Source organism: Leucoraja erinacea, chromosome 14 (genome assembly GCF_028641065.1).
Source record: "Leucoraja erinacea ecotype New England chromosome 14, Leri_hhj_1, whole genome shotgun sequence".
Lineage (NCBI taxonomy): Eukaryota > Metazoa > Chordata > Chondrichthyes > Rajiformes > Rajidae > Leucoraja > Leucoraja erinaceus.
In genome coordinates this window covers 38,556,004-38,578,308 of record NC_073390.1, presented here as the reverse complement: position 1 = coordinate 38,578,308, position 22,305 = coordinate 38,556,004, and the positions used below count along the sequence as shown (strand labels likewise).

Below are 22,305 nucleotides of genomic sequence, written 5' to 3'. Positions count from 1 at the left end.
ACAAAATCATGAATCTAACCCGATATCACACACACAAACTGTTCCCCCGCAACGTTGATTACACTGGGGTCGGGTCCGGTTGCTGAAATGGACGAAAACAAGGGCCGCGTTCCGCTCCGTTGCGTACTACACGTCAGCCCATTGCATTTCGCAGGAGTGGCCTATCTTGCTGCCGACCGTTGCCAGCAAAGATCTTAGAGCAGAGATCTTTGGTTGCCAGGGAGGCACATCCGGTGAGCGGCCTGGCGGCGACGTGGTGGGTCTGAGAGCGCTGTCGTGGAGCGGGCGGTGGGGGGTGGAGATGGAGGGGGTGGGGGTCGCTGTGGGGGTGGAGATGGGGGGAGGGGGCCTCTGTGGGGGTGGGGGTCGCTGTGAGGGAGGGGGCCTCTGTGGGATTGGGGGCAGCTGATGGTGTGGATTTAAGGCTCAGCCAGTCGGTTACTATCCTCACCCGCGCCACTGATCATAAACACGTTGGGCCCGGCGCCTCCTGAGGGAAACTGAGTTTAAATGGTCAGGAACCAGCCCGTTGTAGGTTTAATGTGTACGAGCTAACTGCAGATGCTGATTTAAACCGAAAAAGATAGACACAAACTGCAGCAGTAACTCAACGGGACAGGCAGCATCTCTGGAGAGAAAGAATGGGTAGCGTTTCAGGTCGAGACCCTTCTTCCGATTTCTCCATCCCTCTCCCCTCCTAGTTCTACCACCAGTCTGACTGTCCCTCTGATTTTTTAAAATCTCTGTATGCTTTGTTGTCACATACCCCTAGCTAACAGTGAACTATTCCTACATTTTCCTTGAACTCATTCCCCTTGATGTCTTGTTTTCACACCTTACGTTGCCTTTCTCTATGTCTGCCTCTCCCCTGACTCTCAGTCAGAAGAAGGGTTTCGACCTAAAAAGTCACCCATTCCTTGAATATGAATTTGTAGCTAGAGAAAGTGAGAAAGGACTAAGGGATATGTGGCAAGTTAGAATTGAGAAGAAGAGGAGCAACCAGAAAGATGAGTTTTGTACAAGCAGACAAAATGGAGCTGTTGAATAAAAATGTGAGATGGAGAAGGAGCAAAGAAATGGAGGTACCATGATGCAGACGATGGAGAAATGTTGTAGAGATGTAGATTATGGATAATAAAGCTACAGCATGGAAACAGTCACGTCAGCCCACTGAATCCATACTGACCGTCAATCATCCATTCACATTAGTGCTAAGTTATCCCACTTTCTCATCCACTTCCTAGACAGGGAGAATGTTCTAACTCTAAATAGACAGCCCCCAAGATCAGAATTGAACCCGTGCCTGTGGCACTGCGAGACAGCAGCTCTAGCAGCTGTGCAACCAATGTGAGGGGGTCAAGGACAGAGTGTTCCCGTCGCGGCCCTCTTTCCACCATTCTTTCCACCACCACGCACAAGAAGCACAAGACAGACACCGTTGTATGAAGATGCGGAGAATTGTGTTCAGCTCTGGCTGAACAACTTCTAATCTTGTGTGTGGACTCGATAAGAAGAAGACCAATGTGAGGGAGTCCAATATACAAGTTAGGTGGTAATGCAGTGGAGGGGAGCAGATCGCTAAATAACATGACAGGTTAGTAGTTTAGGGCAGGAAATAACAAATGTATTGATAGATAAATTAAGATAAAGAATTTAGCGATATTTACATGAGGATGGAGAGAAAATCGAATATGAAAAACTGAAGAGTTTAGTGATATGGAAATAGGAAGAACAAGATATGAAGTAACACTGTAAATAGAGAGAGAGTTATGCCCCTGTCCCACTTAGGAAACCTGAACGGAAACCTCTGGAGACTTTGCGCCCCGCCCAAGGTTTCCGTACGGTTCCAGGAGGTTGTTGTCAGTCTACCTACCTGCTTCCACTACCTGCAACCTCCGGGAACAGCACGGAAACCTTGGGTGGGGCGCAAGACGACAGATAGCACAATGGGCTAAGAGTTCGGCTGGCGACCGGAAGGTAGCCGGTTCAAATCCCGCTTGGAGTGCATACTGTCGTTGTGTCCTTGGGCAAGACACTTCACCCACCTTTGCCTGTAATGGAATGTACGGCGGCAGGCGCGGGCACACCGCGACGCCCTGTGTCTCCCTTTCAAGGGAGATGCTAAAAATGCATTTCGTTGTCTCTGTACTGTACACTGACAATGACAATAAATTGAATCATTTCATTTCATTTTTCATTTCAAAGTCTACAGAGGTTTCCATTCAGGTTTCCTAAGTCGGACAGGGGCATTACTAGGAGGAAGAAAGTGACCATTGAGGAGCAGGCCCAATTTCAGTTGAAAGTTTTGAGTGCTGAAATGCAAATGAAATCTTAATGTATTCACAGCATTTGCACTAAATATTGTCTGTTTTTGCTAGGCTATATTCTATGGTCTTGGGCAGTTCCCAATGATCAAGGATATTTGCATCCAGTCTGGTTCTGGCTGGCTGGTAATGCCAATGTGGGAACTGGAGACTTTGGGTATGAGATGCCTGGCAGGGCGAGTGACTGGGTGTTTTTTGAGGAGATGCATTGTTTTTTTATACTGGACTTCTATGTGTTCACAATATGTCAAACCTTGTGCCAAGTTTGAACTTTTTGTCTAGTTGATGCCTTTTCCTCAATTGGTTCGTGGTGAGTGAACAGCTGCATTTCTATTGATGCTGCTTTACATCGAAGATCACATCCACTGTGTATCTGTATGTACAGCACTATGATTTGGGAGACAGTGTTTGGCCACTGAAAGAAGGCAGTTGAGGGTGATAATGAAGGCCTTCCCTGTAAAAGCACCTATCACTATTATGTTCAGATTTATCTCCTTTCTTGAAAATGGATATGGTTAACTCCATAACGGACTCCTCCCAGATATAGATGATAAGATTGTGGATTCATGACTGAAACTGTTCACTGCTGGGTTTTAAAACTTCAGTAAGTAAGTAAGTTTATTGGCCAAGTATTCACATACAAGGAATTTGCCTTGGTGCTCCGACCACAAGTAACAACATGACATACAGTGACAGTTACAAATGACTCGGCAAACACTAAACATTAATAATAATAAAACATTAATGATAAAACACTATTGATCAAGCATGTGAACCAACAAAATACCAGATCAAAGGGAGGCTACAGATTTTTGGCTGTTGAGTAGAGCAACTACTCGTGGATAAAAACTGTTTTTATGTCTGGCTGTGGCAGCTTTGACAGTCCGGGGTCACCTTCCAGAGGGAAGTGATTCAAACAGTTTGTGGCCAGGGTGAGAGGGGTCAGAGATGATCTTGCCCACTCGCTTCCTGGCCCTTGCAGTGTACAGTTCATCCAATGGAGCGAAGGTTGCAGCCAATAATCTTCTCTGGTGATCGGACGATTCACTGCAGCCTCCAGGTGTCATGCTTGGTGAGGATAGACTCTACGATGGCCGTGTAGAATTGGACCATCATTGCCTGTGGCAGATTATGCTTCCTCAGCTGCCGCAGGAAATACATCCTCTGTTGTGCCTTTTTGACGGTGGAGTCGATGGTAGCCCCCCACTTAAGGTCCTTGGAGATGATGGTTCCCAGGAATTTAAAAGACTCCACAGATGTGACTATGGTGTTGTTGATGGTGAGTAGGGTGAGGGAAGGGGAAGCTCTCCTAAAGTCTACAATCAATTCCACTGATTAAGAGCATTGAGCTCTAGGTTGTTGCTACGGCACCAGGACGCCAGCTGTGACACTTCCTGTCTGTAGGCAGATTCCTCCCCATCCTGGATCAGTCTAATCAGGGTTGTGCCGTCCACAAACTTGAGAAGCTTGACAGAGGTGTCTGTGGAGGTGCAGTCGTTGGTATAGAGAGAGTAGAGGAGAGGAGAGAGTACGCAGCCTTGCGGTGCTCCTATGCTGAGTGTTTGCGGGTCCGAGATGTGCTTTCCCAGCCTCACATGCTGCTTCCTGTCTGTCAGGAAATTGGCACAGTCAACTCGGAAAGTTTGGAGAGTAGTAGCTCTGGGACAATGGTGTTGAATGCAGAGCTAAAATCAACAAACAGGATCCTTGCATAGGTCCCCTGGAGGTCTCGGTGCTGTAGGATGAAGTGCAGGCCCAGGTTAACTGCATCATCCACAGATCTATTGGCCCGATATGCAAACTACAGAGGGTCCAGCAGGGAGTTTGTGATATTTTTCAGCTTGGCCAGCACAAGCCTTTCGAGTGTCTTCATGACTACAGAGGTCAGTGCGACAGGCCTGTTGTCATTAAGACAAGTAATCCTTGCCTTTTTGGGTGCAGGGACAATAGTGGAGACTTTGAAGAAGGCAGGCACAGTACATGTTTGCAGGGACTGGTTAAAAATGTCTGTATAGACCGGTGCCAGCTGTTTGGCACAGAGCTTAAGAGTAGAGGGGGAAACATTGTCAGGTCCTGGAGATTTCCGGCTCTTTTGTCCTCTGAAAAGCCTCTCCACCTCCTCTATTTTTATTGTTGACTAGACTAAGTGGGACCCGTTGGGTCCCAGCATCACACAGGAGGGCTGGTCATCCAACGCAATATTCCACCTCTCCACCAATTCTAATATTGGTGGCCAGTTGGTGGGGGGGCTTTCTGGAGCGCTAGCATGAGTGTTGTGGGCTGAAGGGCTGGTTTCCAGAGGGCTAGTATGCATATTGTGCGCCAAATGGATTCTTGGGCTGGCGTCTCAGTCAATCAAGCCTGTTGTGCTGGCAACTCACTCACTCACGGCTGGTGGGCTGGTAGTTGACTCACGGCTAATCCTTGAAATTCTATTTCAAGCAGGGTATAAGGCCACCAAATTCAAGTGTAGTTTCTTACCACTTCTAGCAGGGTGCAAGGCCACCAAATTCGTGCAGTTTCATACCATTTGAAGTAGGGTGCAAAGCCACTAAAGACAGCGAGTCGTGACCTCTCCCTCCTCCATCTTGCAGAGACTGAATCACACCCACATTTCCGGGTTTTATAACCCCTCCCCCGCCCACCAAAAAAGGTGTGGCTTTCATGGAGTGATTGACAGGAGAGAGATTCTCAACATTTATTTTAAAACTAATAACACTTTTATTTTTCATTGATGGGAAGAATTCTCTGCATCTGCTCAGCGGAGGGGGACTGAGTAAGATGGCCAAAAATCACAGCCGTAAGTGGTAGCGTTTTATCTAAAATCAATATACAGCGCAAACAGGAAGTTGTCAAGTTTAGACCATCAGCCATTTGCAGTGCTTTTACTTCAACTCAAAACGCCACCAGACATTTGCAGTGCTTTTACTTCAACCCAAACCCCAACTTTCATTTTCAAACCAAATTAAGGGCACTCAAGGTCAGTAAAACCACACTCACTATAGTAGACATGTGTTCAGTGCCAAAAATCACAGCCGTAAGTGGTAGCGTTTTATCTAAAATCATTATACAGTGCAAACAGGAAGTAAGTGCATTTTAACTTTTTGCACAGAGGGTGTGGATGATTGGGTGTGAAGTGGTGATTGGAGGGGCGTGGGCATAGAAAGACACCATCTTTGCAGACTGAGGTTAGGCTGTGAGTGGGTGTGAAGTGTTGGTTGGGGTGAGAAATGGTCTAGTCTTTTCATACTCAAGTCTTGCCTTACGTAGGTAGGTGTGAAGTGGTGAATGGGAAGGAGAGGGTGCAGCATGAATACCATCCGCTCCTGAGGTCTTCTTGCTTTTAATTGAACTTTAAGGCTTTTCCTTGCACCTTTCCTTAAATAAAGGCACAATATTAGTCACCCTCCAGTCTTCTGGTACCATATAACCATATAACAATTACAGCAAGGAAACAGGCCATCTCGGCCCTTCTAGTCCGTGCCGAACACTTATTCTCCCCTAGTCCCATCTACCTGCACTCAGACCATAACCCTCCATTCCTTTCCCGTCCATATAACTATCTAATTTATTTTTAAATGATAAAATCGAACCTGCCTCCACCACCTCCACTGGAAGCTCATTCCACACAGCTACCATTCTCTGAGTAAAGAAGTTCCCCCTCATGTTACCCCTAAACCTCTGTCCATTAATTCTCAAGTCATGTCTTGTTTGAATCTTCCCTACTCTCAGTGGGAAAAGCTTATCCACGTCAACTCTGTCTATCCCTCTCATCATTTTAAAGACCTCGATCAAGTCCCCCCTTAACCTTCTGCGCTCCAAAGAATAAAGACCTAACTTGTTCAACCTTTCTCCGTAACTTAGTTGCTGAAACCCAGGCAACATTCTAGTAAATCTCCTCTGTACTCGCTCTATTTTGTTGACATCCTTCCTATAATTAGGCGACCAAAATTGTACACCATACTCCAGAATTGGCCTCACCAATGCCTTGTACAATTTTAACATTACATCCCAACTTCTATACTCAATGCTCTGATTTATAAAGGCCAGCACACCAAAAGCTTTCTTTACCACCCTATCTACATGAGATTCCACCTTCAGGGAACTGTGCACAGTTATTCCTAGATCCCTCCGTTCAACTGCATTCCTCAATTCCCTACCATTCACCATGTACGTCCTATTTTGATTTGTCCTGCCAAGATGGAGCACCTCACACTTATCAGCATTAAACTCCATCTGCCATCTTTCAGGCCACCCTTCCAAATGGCCTAAATCTCTCTGTAAACTTTGAAAATCTACTTCATTATCCACAACACCACCTATCTTAGTATCATCTGCATACTTACTAATCCAATTTACCACACCATCATCCAGATCATTGATTTACATGACAAACAACAGTGGACCCAACACAGATCCCTGTGGCACCCCACTAGTCACTGGGCTCCAACCTGTCAAACAGCCATCCACCATTACTCTCTGGCATCTCCCAGTCAGCCACTGTTGAATCCATCTTGCTACTCCACCATTAATACCCAACAATTGAACCTTCTTAACCAACCTTCCATGAGGAACCTTGTTAAAGGCCTTACTGAAGTCCATATATACAACATCCACTGCTTTACCCTTATCAATTTCCCTAGTAACCTCTTCAAAAAATCAAGAAGATTAGTCAAACATGACCTTCCAGGCACAAATCCATGTTGACTGTTCCTAATCAGACCCTGTTTATCCAGATGCTTATATATATTATATTATCTCTAAGTATCCTTTCCATTGTACCTCACCTGTGAAAAAAATGATGCCAAAGACTCTGTCTGGGAACAGCAATTTCTCACAATGTTGTAGGGACACATGGTCAGACTCTGGGGGTTAATCTTTCTTTATGTACCTCCATTCTGCCAACTCCTCTTTTGTAATGTCAATATGTTTTGAGAGATAGCTATTCTCTTCCCTGACTTCCCTAGCTTCAACAAGCTTCTCCACAGTGAAAACATGAGAAGTGTTCATTAAAGAGTTCATCCATCTCCTGTGGCTCCACATAAACATGTGCACACAGGTCTTTAATGGAACCTATTCTCTCCCTAATTACTCTTTTGTTCTCACTTTTCTTATAAAATCTCTGCCAAATATATTTCATGACCTTATACTTTAATTTTTTTTTAATATAGATTGGCTATGAGGTGAAATTACAATTTATGGACCATGGGGGACAACTTGACGTATGAAGCTGAACTGAATGGTTTGATAAAGGAGGTAGGTTGGAAAAGGTATTGCCATTTGTGTATGTTAAGGGATTTCCAAACTAAATGCAGACAGTTGTCCAAATTTGTGCAGTCTGTACCACTATTGAAATACATTGAATTGTGCAAAATTGTCTTTTTGATTGTAGATTTGAAGTAAACGTCGCAGAAAGTTAAATCTTGTCCATGTCAGTGGAATTCCCTTGAATGGGTGTAATTACAGATGGACAACTTCTTTGTCTCCGGAAAATTAACTAAAACAGCATGGACTATCATTTCCACAGATTTCAAATCTTTAAAATGTGATATTTAAATTAAAATAACCATGTTTCCATTTTGACTCCTTTTCCTGTCTCATTTTTACTCCTGTTCCATCATAATTATTTTCTGCCCCAAATTTTGAATGGAATTCATGCATCTTAATTTATATTTTTCAGTATTTACACTTTAATTTCACAATTTGCAATAAAAATGTTCCCGATGTTGGGAGAGTCCAGAACCAAGGGTCACAGTTTAAGAATAAGGGGTAGGTCATTTAGGACTGAGATGAGGAAAAACGTTTTCACCCAGAGTTGTGAATATATGGGATTATCTGCCACAGAAGGCAGTGGAGGCCGATTCACTTAATGTTTTCTAGACAGTTAGATTTAGCTCTTAGGGCTAAAGGAATCAAGGGATATGGGGAGAAAGCAGGAACAGGGTACTGATTGTGGATGATCAGCCATGATCATATTGAATTTAAGGAAGGACATTCTTGCTATTGAGGGGGTGCAGCGTAGGTTTACAAGGTTAATTCCCGGGATGGCGTGACTGTCATATGCTGAGAGAAGGGAGCAGCTGGGCTTGTACACTCTGGAGTTTAGAAGGATGAGAGGGGATCTCATTGAAACATATAAGATTGTTAAGGGTTTGGACACCCTAGAGACAGGAAACATGTTCCTGATGTTTAAGAAGTTGGGGGAGTCCAGAACCAGGGGCCACAGTTTAAGAATAAGGAGTAAGCCATTTAGAACGGAGACGAGGAAACACTTTTTCTCACAGAGAGTGGTGAGTCTGTGGAATTCTCTGCCTCAGAGGGCGGTGGAGGCAGGTTCTCATTTGCTTTCAAGAGAGAGCTAGATAGGGCTCTTAAAAATAGCGGAGTCAGGGGATATGGGGAGAAGGCAGGAACGGGGTACTGATTGGGGATGATCAGCCATGATCACATTGAATCGAAAGGCCGAATGACCTACTCCTGCACCTATTGTCTACTGTCTATTGAATGTCGGTGCTGGCTTGAAGGGCTGAATGGCATACTCCGGCACCTATTTTCTATGTTTCTCTGTAATCCTTAAATTTAATTATTTATCCAGGTCACTGACAATAGGGTGAGATTTAATAGAAATTTGAGGAGCAACATTTTTCACACAGAGGTTGATGAGTTTATGGAACGAGCTGCCAGTGAAAGTAGTTGAGGCAGTTACAATGAATAACAGCATTTAAAAGACAGTTGGACAGGTATATAGGAAAAGAATGGCAAAATATGGGCAAATGAGAGTATTTCAGATGGAATATTTTGGTCAGCTTGGACAAGTTGGGCCAAAGTGCCCGTTTCCGTGCTGTGTGACTATGGAGATAATTGATTTTACTTCTTGTGATCTTACCAACTTGCTCGCATCAACTATGAAGGAAGTTAAGTGTAGAAAGGCAATCATATAATAAAAATAATGGCAAATGTCCCACCACAGAAAATTATGACCCTTGTTTATTGTGAATTGAGATAATAGTTGATGTACTAAATCACAAGTGAATGGTTAATTAAAATCATATTTGTTATAGAAACATAGAAACATAGAAATTAGGTGCAGGAGTAGGCCATTCGGCCCTTCGAGCCTGCACCGCCATTCAATATGATCATGGCTGATCATCCAACTCAGTATCCCGTACCTGCCTTCTCTCCATACCCCCTGATCCCCTTAGCCACAAGGGTTATTTGGAACCGGAGATAGCTTTGTCTTCATTGCTGTCACTAATAATGACATTTACTTTTCATCATATCTTTCCCAATGTAAAATGTAAATGAGACTGGAATGTGACATTTATTGTTTAATAAAAACAAAACCTTAAACTGTTTGTGTTTCTCACTCAGTATTTAAGGTTTGCAGCTTTTGAAGAAACTGTGAATATCTTTGATAAGGAATGCAAAAACAAGGGAAAGACAATCCCAAAAGCACCAGTGAGCGCTGGCCAAAATTTTAAGAGTTTGCACATTCAGGTAAAGTTTGTTCTTTGCACCATCAAATGAGATTTTTTAATTAACCTGGACTCCAATTAATTACTACATTCTGAAAGTATACTTAAGAATGTTTGGGTTAGCTACATTGTGATAGATTGTGAAGATTTGTTTTATGTAACTAAAGCTAAGAACAAGGTGGAGGAGCAGAAATTGCCCATTGGGCTTGTCATGTCTGAGCTGCCATTCATAAAAATCATGGATCTAAATCGACACCATTTTTTTGTCCTATTGCCTCAAATTCCTTGATAGGTCTCATGTCCAAGATTTATTGATCTGAGCTTTGGCTGAAATCAATGAGTAGGCCGCGCAGCATTCTGCGAGAGAGAATCCCAAGGATTTGCGTGAAGGATTTATCCTCATTTTGGTTTTAAATGAGCTTTTCCTTATTATGAAATTGTGACCCATAGTGTTTCCGTTAAGGGAAACATCCTTCCCATATGAATAAGTTAGGTCTTTATTCTCTGGAGCGCAGAAGGTTAAGGGGGGACTTGATAGAGGTCTTTAAAATGATGAGAGGGATAGACAGAGTTGATGTGGACAAGCTTTTCCCTTTGAGAATAGGGAAGATTCAAACAAGAGGACATGACTTCAGAATTAAGGGACAGAAGTTTAGGTGTAATATGAGGGGGAACTTCTTTACTCAGAGAGTGGTAGCGGTGTGGAATGAGCTTCCAGTGGAAGTGGTGGAGGCAGGTTCATTGATATAATTTAAAAATAAATTAGATAGGCATATGGATGAGGAGGGAATGGAGGGTTATGGTATGAGTGCAGACAGGTGGGACTAAGGGAAAAAAAGTTGTTCGGCACGGACTTGTAGGGCCGAGATGGCCTGTTTCCGTGCTGTAAATTGTTATATGGTTATATGGTTATCCACCCTGTAAAACACTCCAGAATTCTTAATGTTTCAATGAGATCACCTCTCATTTGACTAAACTCTATATGTCACCTCTAGAATCTATTGGATCTACTACCTGGCTGTTTACGTGATAAAAGCCATAAATCTCAAATGATCAGAAATGTAAATACAACATTGATCATAGACGGGGCATTCAGCAACAAGTCATTTACCTCCGGACTTCTCACAACATTCCGATCATCTATCAGGCAGAATCCAGGAATGTGATGGACTCTTCTCCACGTCTGCTTGTCAACATCCATGACAAAGCAGTCAATAGACAATAGGTGAAGGAGTAGGCCATTCGGCCCATCGAGCCAGCACCGCCATTCAATGTGATCATGGCTGATCATCCCCAATCAGTACCCCGTTTCTGCCTTCTCCCCATATCCCCTGACTCCGCTATTTTTAAGAGCCCTATCTAGCTCTCTCTTGAAAGCATCCAGAGAACCCGCCTCCGCCGTCCTCTGAGGCAGAGAATTCCACAGACTCACCACTCTCTGAGAAAAAGTGTTTCCTCGTCTCCGTTCTAAATGATTTACTCCTTATTCTTAAACTGTGGCTCCTAGTTCTGGACTCCCCCAACATCGGGAACATGTTTCCTGTCTCTAGCGTGTCCAAACCCTTAACAATCTTACATGTTTCAATGAGATGCCCTCTCATCCTTCTAAACTCCAGAGTGTACAAACCCAGCTGCTCCTTTCTCTCAGCGTATGACAGTCCCGCCATCTCAGTAATTAACCTTGTAAACCTACGCTGCACTCCCTCATTAACAAGAAACTCCTTCCGCAAATTAGGGGACCAAAACTGTACACAATACTCCAGGTGTGGTCTCACTAGGGTTCTGTACAACTGCAGAAGGACCTCTTTGCTCCTATATTCGATTCCTCTTGTCATAAAGGCCAACATGCCATTCGCTTTCTTCACTTCCTGCTGTACCTTCATGCTTACTTTCATAGACTGATGTACAAGGACCCCCAGATCCCGTTGTACTTCCCCTTTTCCCAACTTGACGCCATTTGGATAATAATCTGCCTTCCTGTTTTTGCTACCAAAGTGGATAACCTCACATTTATCCGCATTAAACTTCATCTGCCATGCATCTGCCCACTTCCCCATCCTGTCCAAGTCACCCTGCACTCTCACAGCATCCTCCTCACAGTTCACACTGTCACCCAGCTTTGTGTCATCTGCAAATTTGCTAATGTTACTTTGAATCCCTTCATCCAATTCATTGATGTATATTGTAAATAGCTGCAGTCCCTGAACCGAGCCTTGCGGTACCCCACTAATCACTGCCTGCCATTTTGAAAGGGACCCGTTAATCCTTTCTCTTTGTTTCATGTCTTCTCTATCCATCTCAGCACTCTACCCCCAATACCATGTGCACTAATTTTGCCCACTAATCTCCTATGTGGGACCTTATCAAATGCTTTCTGAAAGTCCAGGTACATTACATCCACTGGCTCTCCCTTGTCCATTTTCCTAGTTAAATCTTCATAAAATTCCAGAAGATTAGTCAACCATGATTTCACCTTCGTAAATCCATGCTGACTCGGACCTGCAAGTCCTGTTACTGTTATCAAAATGTTTGGCTATTTCATCTTTTTTGATTTTAAGTTTGATCGCCAGTTTTATTTTAATCAATTTCACCTCCCCATGGGGCACCTCCCCTCTGGAGCACCCTCTCTGCTGAAGATACTTCGATGCTATCTAAAAAAAATCCAAGACAAGGGTGTTGAATTGTTATTTGCACGGAAAACAGTACCACAAAATTCTTGTCACTTGCAGCGGTATAATAGGCCTGTAAACTCAGATAACATATTAAATCAATGCCGTAATCCCCCAATATTATTGCCAAAAGTCCTCTGTGCAACCAACAAAAAGGACATGGCAATAAGCATATGAGAATCCTACGTCTTTATGGTTCCCCACAATTCATGCGCAATGTTGTCTTTCGGAAATAAATCATCCCTGTTCCATTATCAGTGGGTTTAAATTTTAGAACTCACTATTAACAAGATTATTTCAATGCTTTTGCCAGGACAATGACAGCAGTTGAAGAAAGTAGCTCAGCAACACCTTCTCAAGATCAATTAGACATTGTTAATGATTATTGGTTTAGCCAGTTACATGACATCTGGTGGCGCTGTTGCTGGCTGCCTCCGCCTTCAGTCTGGTATCTTATTTATTTTTTGTTATGTTTGAAGTATGGTCTTTAGGTTTTTTTGTGTTTTATGTGGGGGAAGGGGGTATGGTAAGGGGGAATCCGTCCTTCAGTCACTTCCTGGCGAGGATGCGACTATTATCCGAGTCGCGTTGTCGTCGTCCCCCTCCTCGCGGCCTACCAGCTGGATTGGCGCTGCCTTTCCTGTCGTGGACCAGATCAGAGCTTCAGCAGCGGTGATGCAGTGCTGGATACATCGCGGAACGGGCGATGCCTTACCTGGGATCGCCATTTGAAGCTCCGGTGCGTTGGGCCTGCTGTATCGACATCGCGAAGCTGTGGTTCGCGGAGCTCCCAATTAGATTAGATTAGATTCCTTTATTGTCATTCAGACCTTTCGGTCTGAACGAAATTATGTTGCCTGCAGTCATACACAGAACCAATAAAAACAAAACATACAATAAACACAAATTAAACATCCACCACAGTGAGTTCACCAAGCACATCCTCACTGTGATGGAGGCAAAGTCTTAGTCTCCGTCTCTTCCCTCCTTGTTCTCCCTCTGCGCTGAGGCGATCGATCCAGGCCGGAGATGCCGCTCTCCAGTCCAGCGGACCTCCGTGGTGATGTCGCCGCCGCCGAAAGCCGGAACGCTGTCTCCATTCCGAGTCGGCCCGCCGCAGCATCAGCTCCCGGCAGCCGCCCCAGCTCCAGGCCGCCCGCCCCAGCTCCGGGTCCCGCAGTCTCCGCTCCGGGCCGCCGCCCCAGCTCCGGGTCCCGCAGTCTCCGCTCCGGGCCGCCGCCCCAGCTCCGGGTCCCGCAGTCTCCGCTCCGGGCCGCTGCCCCCAGCTCCGGGCCCCGCAGTCTCCACTCCGGGCCGCCGCTCCAGCTCCGGGCCGCTGCCCCAGCTCCGGATCCCGCAGTCTCAGCTCCGAGCCCCGCTGCATCAGCTCCAGGCCGCCGCCGAAAGCCAGAACGCCGCACCAGCAGGTCGGGCCACCGCTGCCTCAGCCCCGAAGATGGCCAGCCTCTCGTTGGTGAGTCCTGGCTGGCTCTGCCTCTGGAGCCTCGGGGTCAGTCACAGGCTGGAGGCCGTCAGCTCCGCCATTAGGCCTCAGCGCAGACGGAGGCAGAGAAGGGGGATACGACACGAAAAAGTCGCATTCCCCCGAAGGAAGAGAAAGGGAACATGTTTCACCCCCCCCCCCCCCTCTAACACAACCCAACAAACTAAAACTTAACCAAAACAAGACAAAAAAAACCAACAGAAAAAAGAAGACAGATGGACTGCAGACGAGCCGCAGCTGTTAACAGCGCCACCACTTCCAATGCGGGTGGCGCTGACTAATATCGCGGACTTCTGGGACCCTTTGCCGGGGGCACCAGCGTGAATCTCTGCCAGCGCGGCCTGTGGACTTCGGGAGTCACCGACTCTGGTAGGAAGTGGCCGATTCAGAGGTCCAAGCAGCTGAGGATGTTCTATCGTTCGACGTCGGAGTTCCGTCATCCCGTCGAGAGGGCCTGAATATCGGACCGTCCGTAGCGGGAACTGCGGAGGGCTTGGGAGGCCACGATCATGGGTGAACATTGGGGAGATTAAAGCGACAAGGTTGACTGGACTTTGGTTCCTTCCCTCACAGCGGGGAACTTTGGTGCCGTTGTGGGGATGTTTGTGTTGTGGACTACTATGTTCTGTGTTTTTGTGTGTTTTTTATTTGTATGACTAAGAAAAATAGCATTTTGTTGTCTCTTAATTGAAGACAATGACAATAAATTGAATCCAAATCCAAATATATCTTGAAAATAATGACAAATAACCTAAGTGATAACAAGGAACTCCAAACCCCAAGAATGAATCAACTTCTTTTGAAACAGACACAAAGTGCTGGAGTTACTCAGTGAGTCACAGTGATCATGGATCTGTGACATTTTGGATCAGGACTCTTCATGAGACTGAAGTGTCCCAACCTGAACCCCTGAGTTACTCCGGCACCTTTTTTGTAAACCAACATATGCAGTTCCTTATTTCTGCTTCTTTTGAAACGGATTATTTTCAGAATACCGCAATATTTTTTAAACAGCAGATGAAAATGTTTTGTTTTCCCATATTTCAACAGAAAGATTTATTTGAAGCATTTGATGATGGAAATAGAAGGGCATTCTTCAAACTTTGGGAGCAGCACATTTCACCTCATGTTCGAGAAAATGATCAAGTGCTTCAGAAACTGGAGTTTAACCTTCATGTTCATTTTGCCATCTATCCTTTGAAGAATGCTGGAGGAAAACTTGTAAGTTAAATATAAACAGTGAAGTTCATTTTAACATTTTCAGATGACAAATAAATTATTACTAAATTTGGTGAATTTTGTACATAAATATTTGTATCTTTCTTCTGCTAATGTATATAATCAAAAATATTAATTTAAAACATTGGTCTTGTAGCTATATTTTTTGATTCAAACTTTTTATTAGACTGTTTTTTCCAATATTTACTGGGTTAGTTGTTGAACAGTTGCTTTTTGGCAGCATATATAAAAATTATTGCAACTATAAAGTTATGGATTAAAGTTTTCTTCTTGCTATTAATTCACTCTGCTTAATGCTTGAGTTAAACGGTATTTATAGGATGTAAAGGAGGTATCAAATCTGTGCTGTCCTTACCGTTCGAGTGTTTAATATTGGGAAAATATAGAGGAGTAACTGCCAAGTTGAACAAGTTTTCTAAACACAGATATACTTATATCATCAATTTAAAATGTACTAGAAAACATAGAAACATAGGAAAAAATAGGTCCAGGAGTAGGCCATTCGGCCCTTCGAGCAAGCACCGACATTCAATATGATCATGGCTGATCAAGTAAAATCAGTACCCCGTTCCTGCTTTTCCCCCCCATATCCCTTGATTCCTTTAGCCCTCAGAGCTAAATCTAGCTCTATCTTGAAAACATCCAGTGAATTGGCCTCCACCGCCATCAGTGGCAGAGAATTCCACAGATTCACAACTCTCTGGGTGAAGATGTTTTTCCTCATCTCAGATGGCCTACCCCTTATTCTTAAACTGTGACCCCTGGTTTTGAACTCCCCCAACATCAGGGACATTTTTCCTGCATCTAGCCTGTCCAATCCAGTAAGAATTTTATATGTTTCTATAAGATATCCTCTCATCCTTCTAAATTCCAGTGACTACAAGGCCAGTCGACTCATTCTTTCATCATATGTCAGTCCCGCCATCCCGGGAATTAACCTGGTGAACCTCCACTGCACTCCCTCAATAGCAATAATGTCCTTCCTCAAATTAGGAGACCAAAATTGCACATAATACACCAGCTGCGGTCTCACCAGTACAACTGCAGTCAGACCTCCTTGCTCCTAAACTCAAATCCTCTTGCATTGAAGGCCAACATACCATTAGCTTTCTTCACTGCCTGCTGTACCTGCATGCTTACTTTCAGTGACTGATGCATAGGCACACCCATGTCTCGTTGCACCTCCCCTTTTCCTAATATGACCATTCAGATAATAATCTGCCTTCCTGTTCTTGCCACCAAAGTGGATAACCTCTCATTTATCCACATTAAACTGCATCTGCCATGCATCTACCCACTCACCCAACCTATCCAAATAACCCTGCAGCCTCATAGCATCCTCCTCGTAGCACACGCTATAACTCAGCTTTGTGTCAGCCGCAAACTTGGAGATGTTACATTTAATTTGCTTGTCTAAATCGTTTATCTATATATAATGTAATTAACTGGGATTCCAGCACCGAGCTTTGCAGCATCCCTTAAATTACCAGTTCAAAATTGACAAATATTTATCCACATCTTATTTCCATGATGTATCGCTCTATATTTGTGTGTGGGCCATAGGCATGGTTGGTAGTTACTATTTTGTGTATACATGAGGGGTGTCGAGCTTCTGCTGTTGGTATAACTTAGGTCACACACACAGTGATGAAGATCCAAATACTTTATTTGCGTTACAGCATAGGTAACTTCATCTTAATACGTAACTCAAGACTGAGGGAGAAAGGGCTGAGAAGCTTTCTGTTAAGCTAGTGGGTGTAGCTACAAAGTATGACTCATAACATGATCTACAAGGGGCACATATCTATAATACAAAAACAAGTAGATTTTTCATTGTAAACAGTGCATTCTGTTGAAGTAACTGCGTTTTCTTGTGTCTAGTGTGCTGATTTGTCTACCTAGTGGTATGTTGTTAAACATTGCATCCAGCAGATGGTGCTGTCCCACCTTCATCATACCTTTCATGGGCCTGTCCCACTTAGGCGACTGCAGGAGACAATGCAGTCGCCACATGTTTGCGGGTGGTTGCCGGGGAGTCGCCTTCATGGTCGCAAGGAGTTCCCACATTCTGGGAACTAGTCACGGCCTAATTCTGGTCGCCGCACATTTTTCAACATGTTGAGTAGTGAGAACTCTCATGCCGTAGGTGGGTCACCAGGAGGTCCTAGTGGGTTGTCAGAAGATTGAAGGTTCTCGTAGGTTTGGGGAAAAAAAACGTAACTAGTATTTTTCAGAACCAAGGATAACCGATAATGTCCCCCGTGCTTCACAGCCGTGTATCTCTGGCTTCTTAAATTTTGTCTCCATTCCTTCTCATCCTCTCCCCCCCTCTTTTAAAGGCCTTACCTTACACTGTGCTCTCACCATCTTAATTACAGCGCCAGGCCAACCCTCCCGTTCATCGCGGTGTGTGTCTATATCACCTTGGCTTTGCAACTTGTGAATTTCACTCAGACAGCATTCCCCATGCTTGCCCTTTCTCCTGTCTGCATAACGGGCTGGTGAAGGAAGCAATGTGTGTACGTGCGTGTTCCACTCTGACAGTCGCCGTTCCAGTTGCTGGTTTTTCATGAGACTGTCGGCAGTCGCCTGAAAAATTGCCGGTGGGACAGGCCCAGAAAGGTAAACAAAAATGCTGGAGAAACTCAGCGGGTGTGGCAGCATCTGTGGAGAGAACAAATAGGTGACGTTTTGGGTCGAGACCCTTCTTCAGACTGATGGGGGGAAGGTGGGGGGGTGGGGAAAGAAAGGAAGAGGCGGAGATCGTAGGCTTGTGGGAGAGCTGGGAAGGTGAGGTGAAGGAGGGAAAAAGCAAGGACTATCTGAAATTGGAGGTCAATGTTCACACCGCTGGGGTGTAAATTACCCAAGTGAAATATGAGGTGCTGCTCCTCCAGTTCATCAGTCTATGAAAGTAAGCATGCAGGTACAGCAGGCAGTGAAAAAATCAATGGCATGTTGGCCTTTATAACAAGAGGAGTCAAGTATAGGATTAAAGAGGCCCTTCTGCAGTTGTACAGGGCCCTACTGAGACCACACCTGGAGTATTGTGTGCAGTTTTGGTCCCCTAATTTGAGGAAGGACATTTTTGGTATTTGAGGGAGTGCAGCGTGGGTTTACAAGCTTAATTCCCGGGATGGCGGGACTGTCATATGCTGAGAGAATGGAGCGGCTGGGCTTGTACATCCTGGAGTTCAGAAGGAGGAGAGGGGATCTTATTGAAACATATAAGATTGTTAAGGATTTCGACATGCTAGAGGCAGGAAACATGTTCCTGATGTTGGGGGAGTCCAGAAACAGGGGCCACAGTTTAAGAATAAGGGGTAAGCCATTTAGAATGGAGATGAGAAAACATTTTTTCTCACAGAGAGTTGTGAGTCTGTGGAATTCTCTGCCTCAGAAGGCGGTGGAGGCCGGTTCTCTGGATACTTTCAAGAGAGAGCTAGATAGGGCTCTTAGGGATGATGCAGTCAGGGGATATGGGGAGAAGGCAGGAACAGGGTACTGATTGGGAATGATCAGCCATGATCACGTTGAATGGTGGTGCTGGCTCGAACGGTCGAATGGCCTACTCCTGCATCTACTGTATATTGTCTATTGTGGAGTCGGCTCATTCATAGGCAGGATATGTTGTCTGTTACGCCTGTAGGTGCCGCCATCGGCACTAACTAGATATGACAGGGCTCTCACTTAACCTTTTTTCCCTGTTGCCAGCTGGGCAACCTTGGCAGCTTTTTAGGTTGCCAAATGACAGCTTAGGTGGTCATTTAAGACGGTTTGCATGACGCGTGCGATAATGTGCTCGGACGAATTGCGTACCAGTTGGAATTATGCTCAATGAAGCATTCACATATTATTTCTGCTTCAAATAAAGTCACAAACTAAACATTCACCAATCAAGACATGATATATACCACAATGACGCAGGAAAATTATAATACAGTGTCTCAACTCTTTATACACATTGCAATGAATGCAATTTCTATTTGTTCTTTCCACTTCCAAACAAAAATGTGGTTGGATTATTCAGCGTATGATCAACCTGTGTCAATAAATCCTGGACCATGTTAACATATATGCTTAAGCATGCACACTACAGATTGATGCAAGCATGTTTTCTGTGAAGGACCGAAAGTTACCATGACATGGCCATAGCATGGGTCATTATTGCTATTGGTACAGAAACACTCTCACTTCCCACATAATTTATCCATAACAAAATATACAGGTTACAAGGAAATTTCTAATGGCATTTTATGATAATAGCTGTTAAAACCGACTGTATGACTTACTGGTTAAACATTACTCTAACTGTCAGGAGATGGCCAAAGGACATAAATGGAGCAATTGTTCTTCTGGTATTATGTTTAAAGGTGTCAAAACGCCACATTAGCGGACATTCAGATTAGATGTACGTGTTGTGAACAGCAATGAAGATACCCAGTTTGAACGCACCAGATTAAAAAAAAAAAAATTGATAAATGCTGTTTCCATCATTCCCACTTCAGAATTGACGTTATATTTCAACTGAAATATTTCCTGACCAAATTTATGATGTATATGACCGACTTTAGAAGTAAAACTTGGATAAATCCAACATAGTTGTGAATGTTGCTTATTAAATAACTACAGTACTGATACTCCATATTAAGAGCATTGATTTACCGTTAAAATGAATTCTGTAATAACGTGTCAACGGTAGCAGTGATAATCGAACATTGCTGTTTTAATGTTTCACGTGTTCACAATTTAATTAATCCATCTTTGTGGACTAAAACAAATAACATTGGGAATTAAAACACATTTGATAGGATTTCGTTATCAAACATAGTCAATGTTCGCTCTGAAGACATTTCCAGCACAATAAGGTCAGGGAGGGGGGGGAGGTGTGAATCAGTGCGGGTGGATAGATGGTGGGGAGGTGGGGGGGGGGGGAGTTGAGAAGGTAATCGGTGCGGTATGGATGGATTGTGGCAGGTGAAGTAGTACGTGTTGGCTGGAGTATGTAAAATTGTGAGGGGAAAGCACGGGCGGTGTCAGTGGTATTGAATGGGGGGTTCAGTACAGGATGAATGGGTGTAGACAAAAATGCTGGAGAAACTCACCGGGTGAGGCAGCATCTATGGAGCGTAGGCAACGATTCAGGTCGAGACCCTTCTTCAGACGGAATGGATGGGGTAGGGGGATCAGTACAGGATGGACGGGGTAGGGGGATCAGCGCAGAATGAAGGGGGGATCAGGATCAGTACAGGATGAATGGGGGGGGTCAGTACAGTGTGGATCGGAGGGGATGCAGGATGAATGGGGATCACTACAGGATGAATGAGGGATCACTACAGGAGGAATGAGGGGTTCAGGATAGGATGAATGAGGGCATCAGTAGAGGATGAATGAGGGGATCAGTAGAGGATGAATGGGATGGGGGGGGGATCAGTACAAGATTAATGAGGGGATCAGTATAGGATGAATGAGGGGATCAGTATAGGATGAATGAGGGGACCAGTACAGGATGAATGGGAGGGGGGGGGGGGATCAGTACAGGATGAATGGAGGAGAAGTGCAGGATGGATGGGAAGGATGGTAAGTTCAGGGTGAATTGGGGGACCAGTGTAGAATGGATGGGTGGGTGGCAGGAAAATCAATGCGAGGTAGATAGGGAGATCAGTGCAGGATGAATAGATTGGGGGGGGGGGGGGGGGGAGAGGGGTAGGGGAACACAGGGAATGTCAGTGAGGACTGAATAGAGGTGGGAATGGGGATCAGTGCGGGATGGAGAGGAGAGCTATAGGATCTTTGGTGCAGCTGCTTCTGATGGCGAAAGGAGGCCTCCCCCTCCCTCCCTCCTCCCGGCCTCGGCGTGTGGGAGGGTTTGTTTTGAAAGCGCCGTTGACAGAGTGGAAGGCAACAGCCGCTATCAGGGCAGGCAGGGTGCGGGAGGAGGAGGAGATGGAGCCTCTGTCACGGCCGCTGCTGCTGCTGCTGCTGCTGTTGTGCGGGGCCCGTCATTTGCTCCGACCCTTCGTCACCCCACACCTCGTATCTTTGCCCTGCAATACAGCCGTAGCCAACACGAAAAGTCATGTTCCTTTTCTCCAGAGATGCTGCCTGACCCGCTGAGTTACTCCAGTTCTTTGTGTCTATCTTCGGTATAAACCAGTATCTGCAGTGCCAAGCCGGGCAAAATGACTCGGCGTTTAGGTTGCCCGGCGGCACTTTGGGTGGTCAATGACACCTGGGCAACTGTTCATTTCGAGCCCTGTATGATCGTGGCTCAGAAGCTGTTCCAGAAATGACACCGATACAGTCATGGCCTTTGTCAGTTTGCAAACGAACCACCTGCCCCTAAAGCGGCCTACTTGTCTTGTCATAGCACTGTTTTTGAATGTCACACTTTTGGTGTTACCTGCACTGGACTTCCGATGGTGCTGTTCCTCCAGTTTGCGCTGGGCATCACTCTGGCCATGGAGGAGGCCCAGGACAGAAAGGTAGGATTCGGGAGGGGGAGTTGATGTGCTGAGCCACCGGGAGATCAGGTTGGTTATTGCAAACTGAGCAGAGGTGTTGGGCGAAGCGATCGCCAAGCCTGCACTTGGTCTTGCCAATGTAGAGAAATTGACACCTGGAACAGCGGTTGCAGTAGATGAGGTTGGAGGAGGTGCAGGTGAACCTCTGCCTCATCTGCAAAGACAACTTGGGTCCTTGGATGGAGTCGAGGGGGGAGGCAAAGAGCCAAGTGTAGCATTTCCTGCGGTTGCAAGGGAAAGTACCTGGGGATGGGGTGGTTTGGGTGGGAAGGGACGAGTTGACAGAAGGAACGGTCTCTGCGGAAAGCAGAAGGGGGAGGAGATGGGAAGATGAGGCCAGTGATGGGATTCTGTTGGAGATGGCGAAAATGTCAGAGAATTATATATTGTATGTGACGGCTGATAGGGTGGAAGTTGAGGACAAGGGGGACTCGGTTACGAGTTGGGGGATGGGGAGTGAGAGCGGAGCTGCGGGATATAGTGGAGACCCTGGTGAGGGCCTCATCTATAATAGAAGAGGGGAACCCCCATTCCCTAAAGAATGAATAGTTTCATATACCGCTACTGCCG

General features: G+C 45.2%; 1 protein-coding gene across 1 annotated transcript in view; it reads left to right on the top strand.

Annotated features, from left to right (window-relative positions):
- LOC129703603 (lisH domain-containing protein ARMC9) overlaps positions 1-22,305 on the top strand; it is an 82,978-nt gene continuing 60,673 nt past the window's right edge. Inside the window, exons 1-4 of the mRNA XM_055646203.1 lie at positions 1-256; positions 7,496-7,580; positions 9,696-9,821; positions 15,023-15,194. Coding sequence (XP_055502178.1) covers positions 7,530-7,580; positions 9,696-9,821; positions 15,023-15,194 — 349 coding nt within the window. The 5' untranslated portion in view covers positions 1-256; positions 7,496-7,529. The remainder of the gene's footprint in view (positions 257-7,495; positions 7,581-9,695; positions 9,822-15,022; positions 15,195-22,305) is intronic.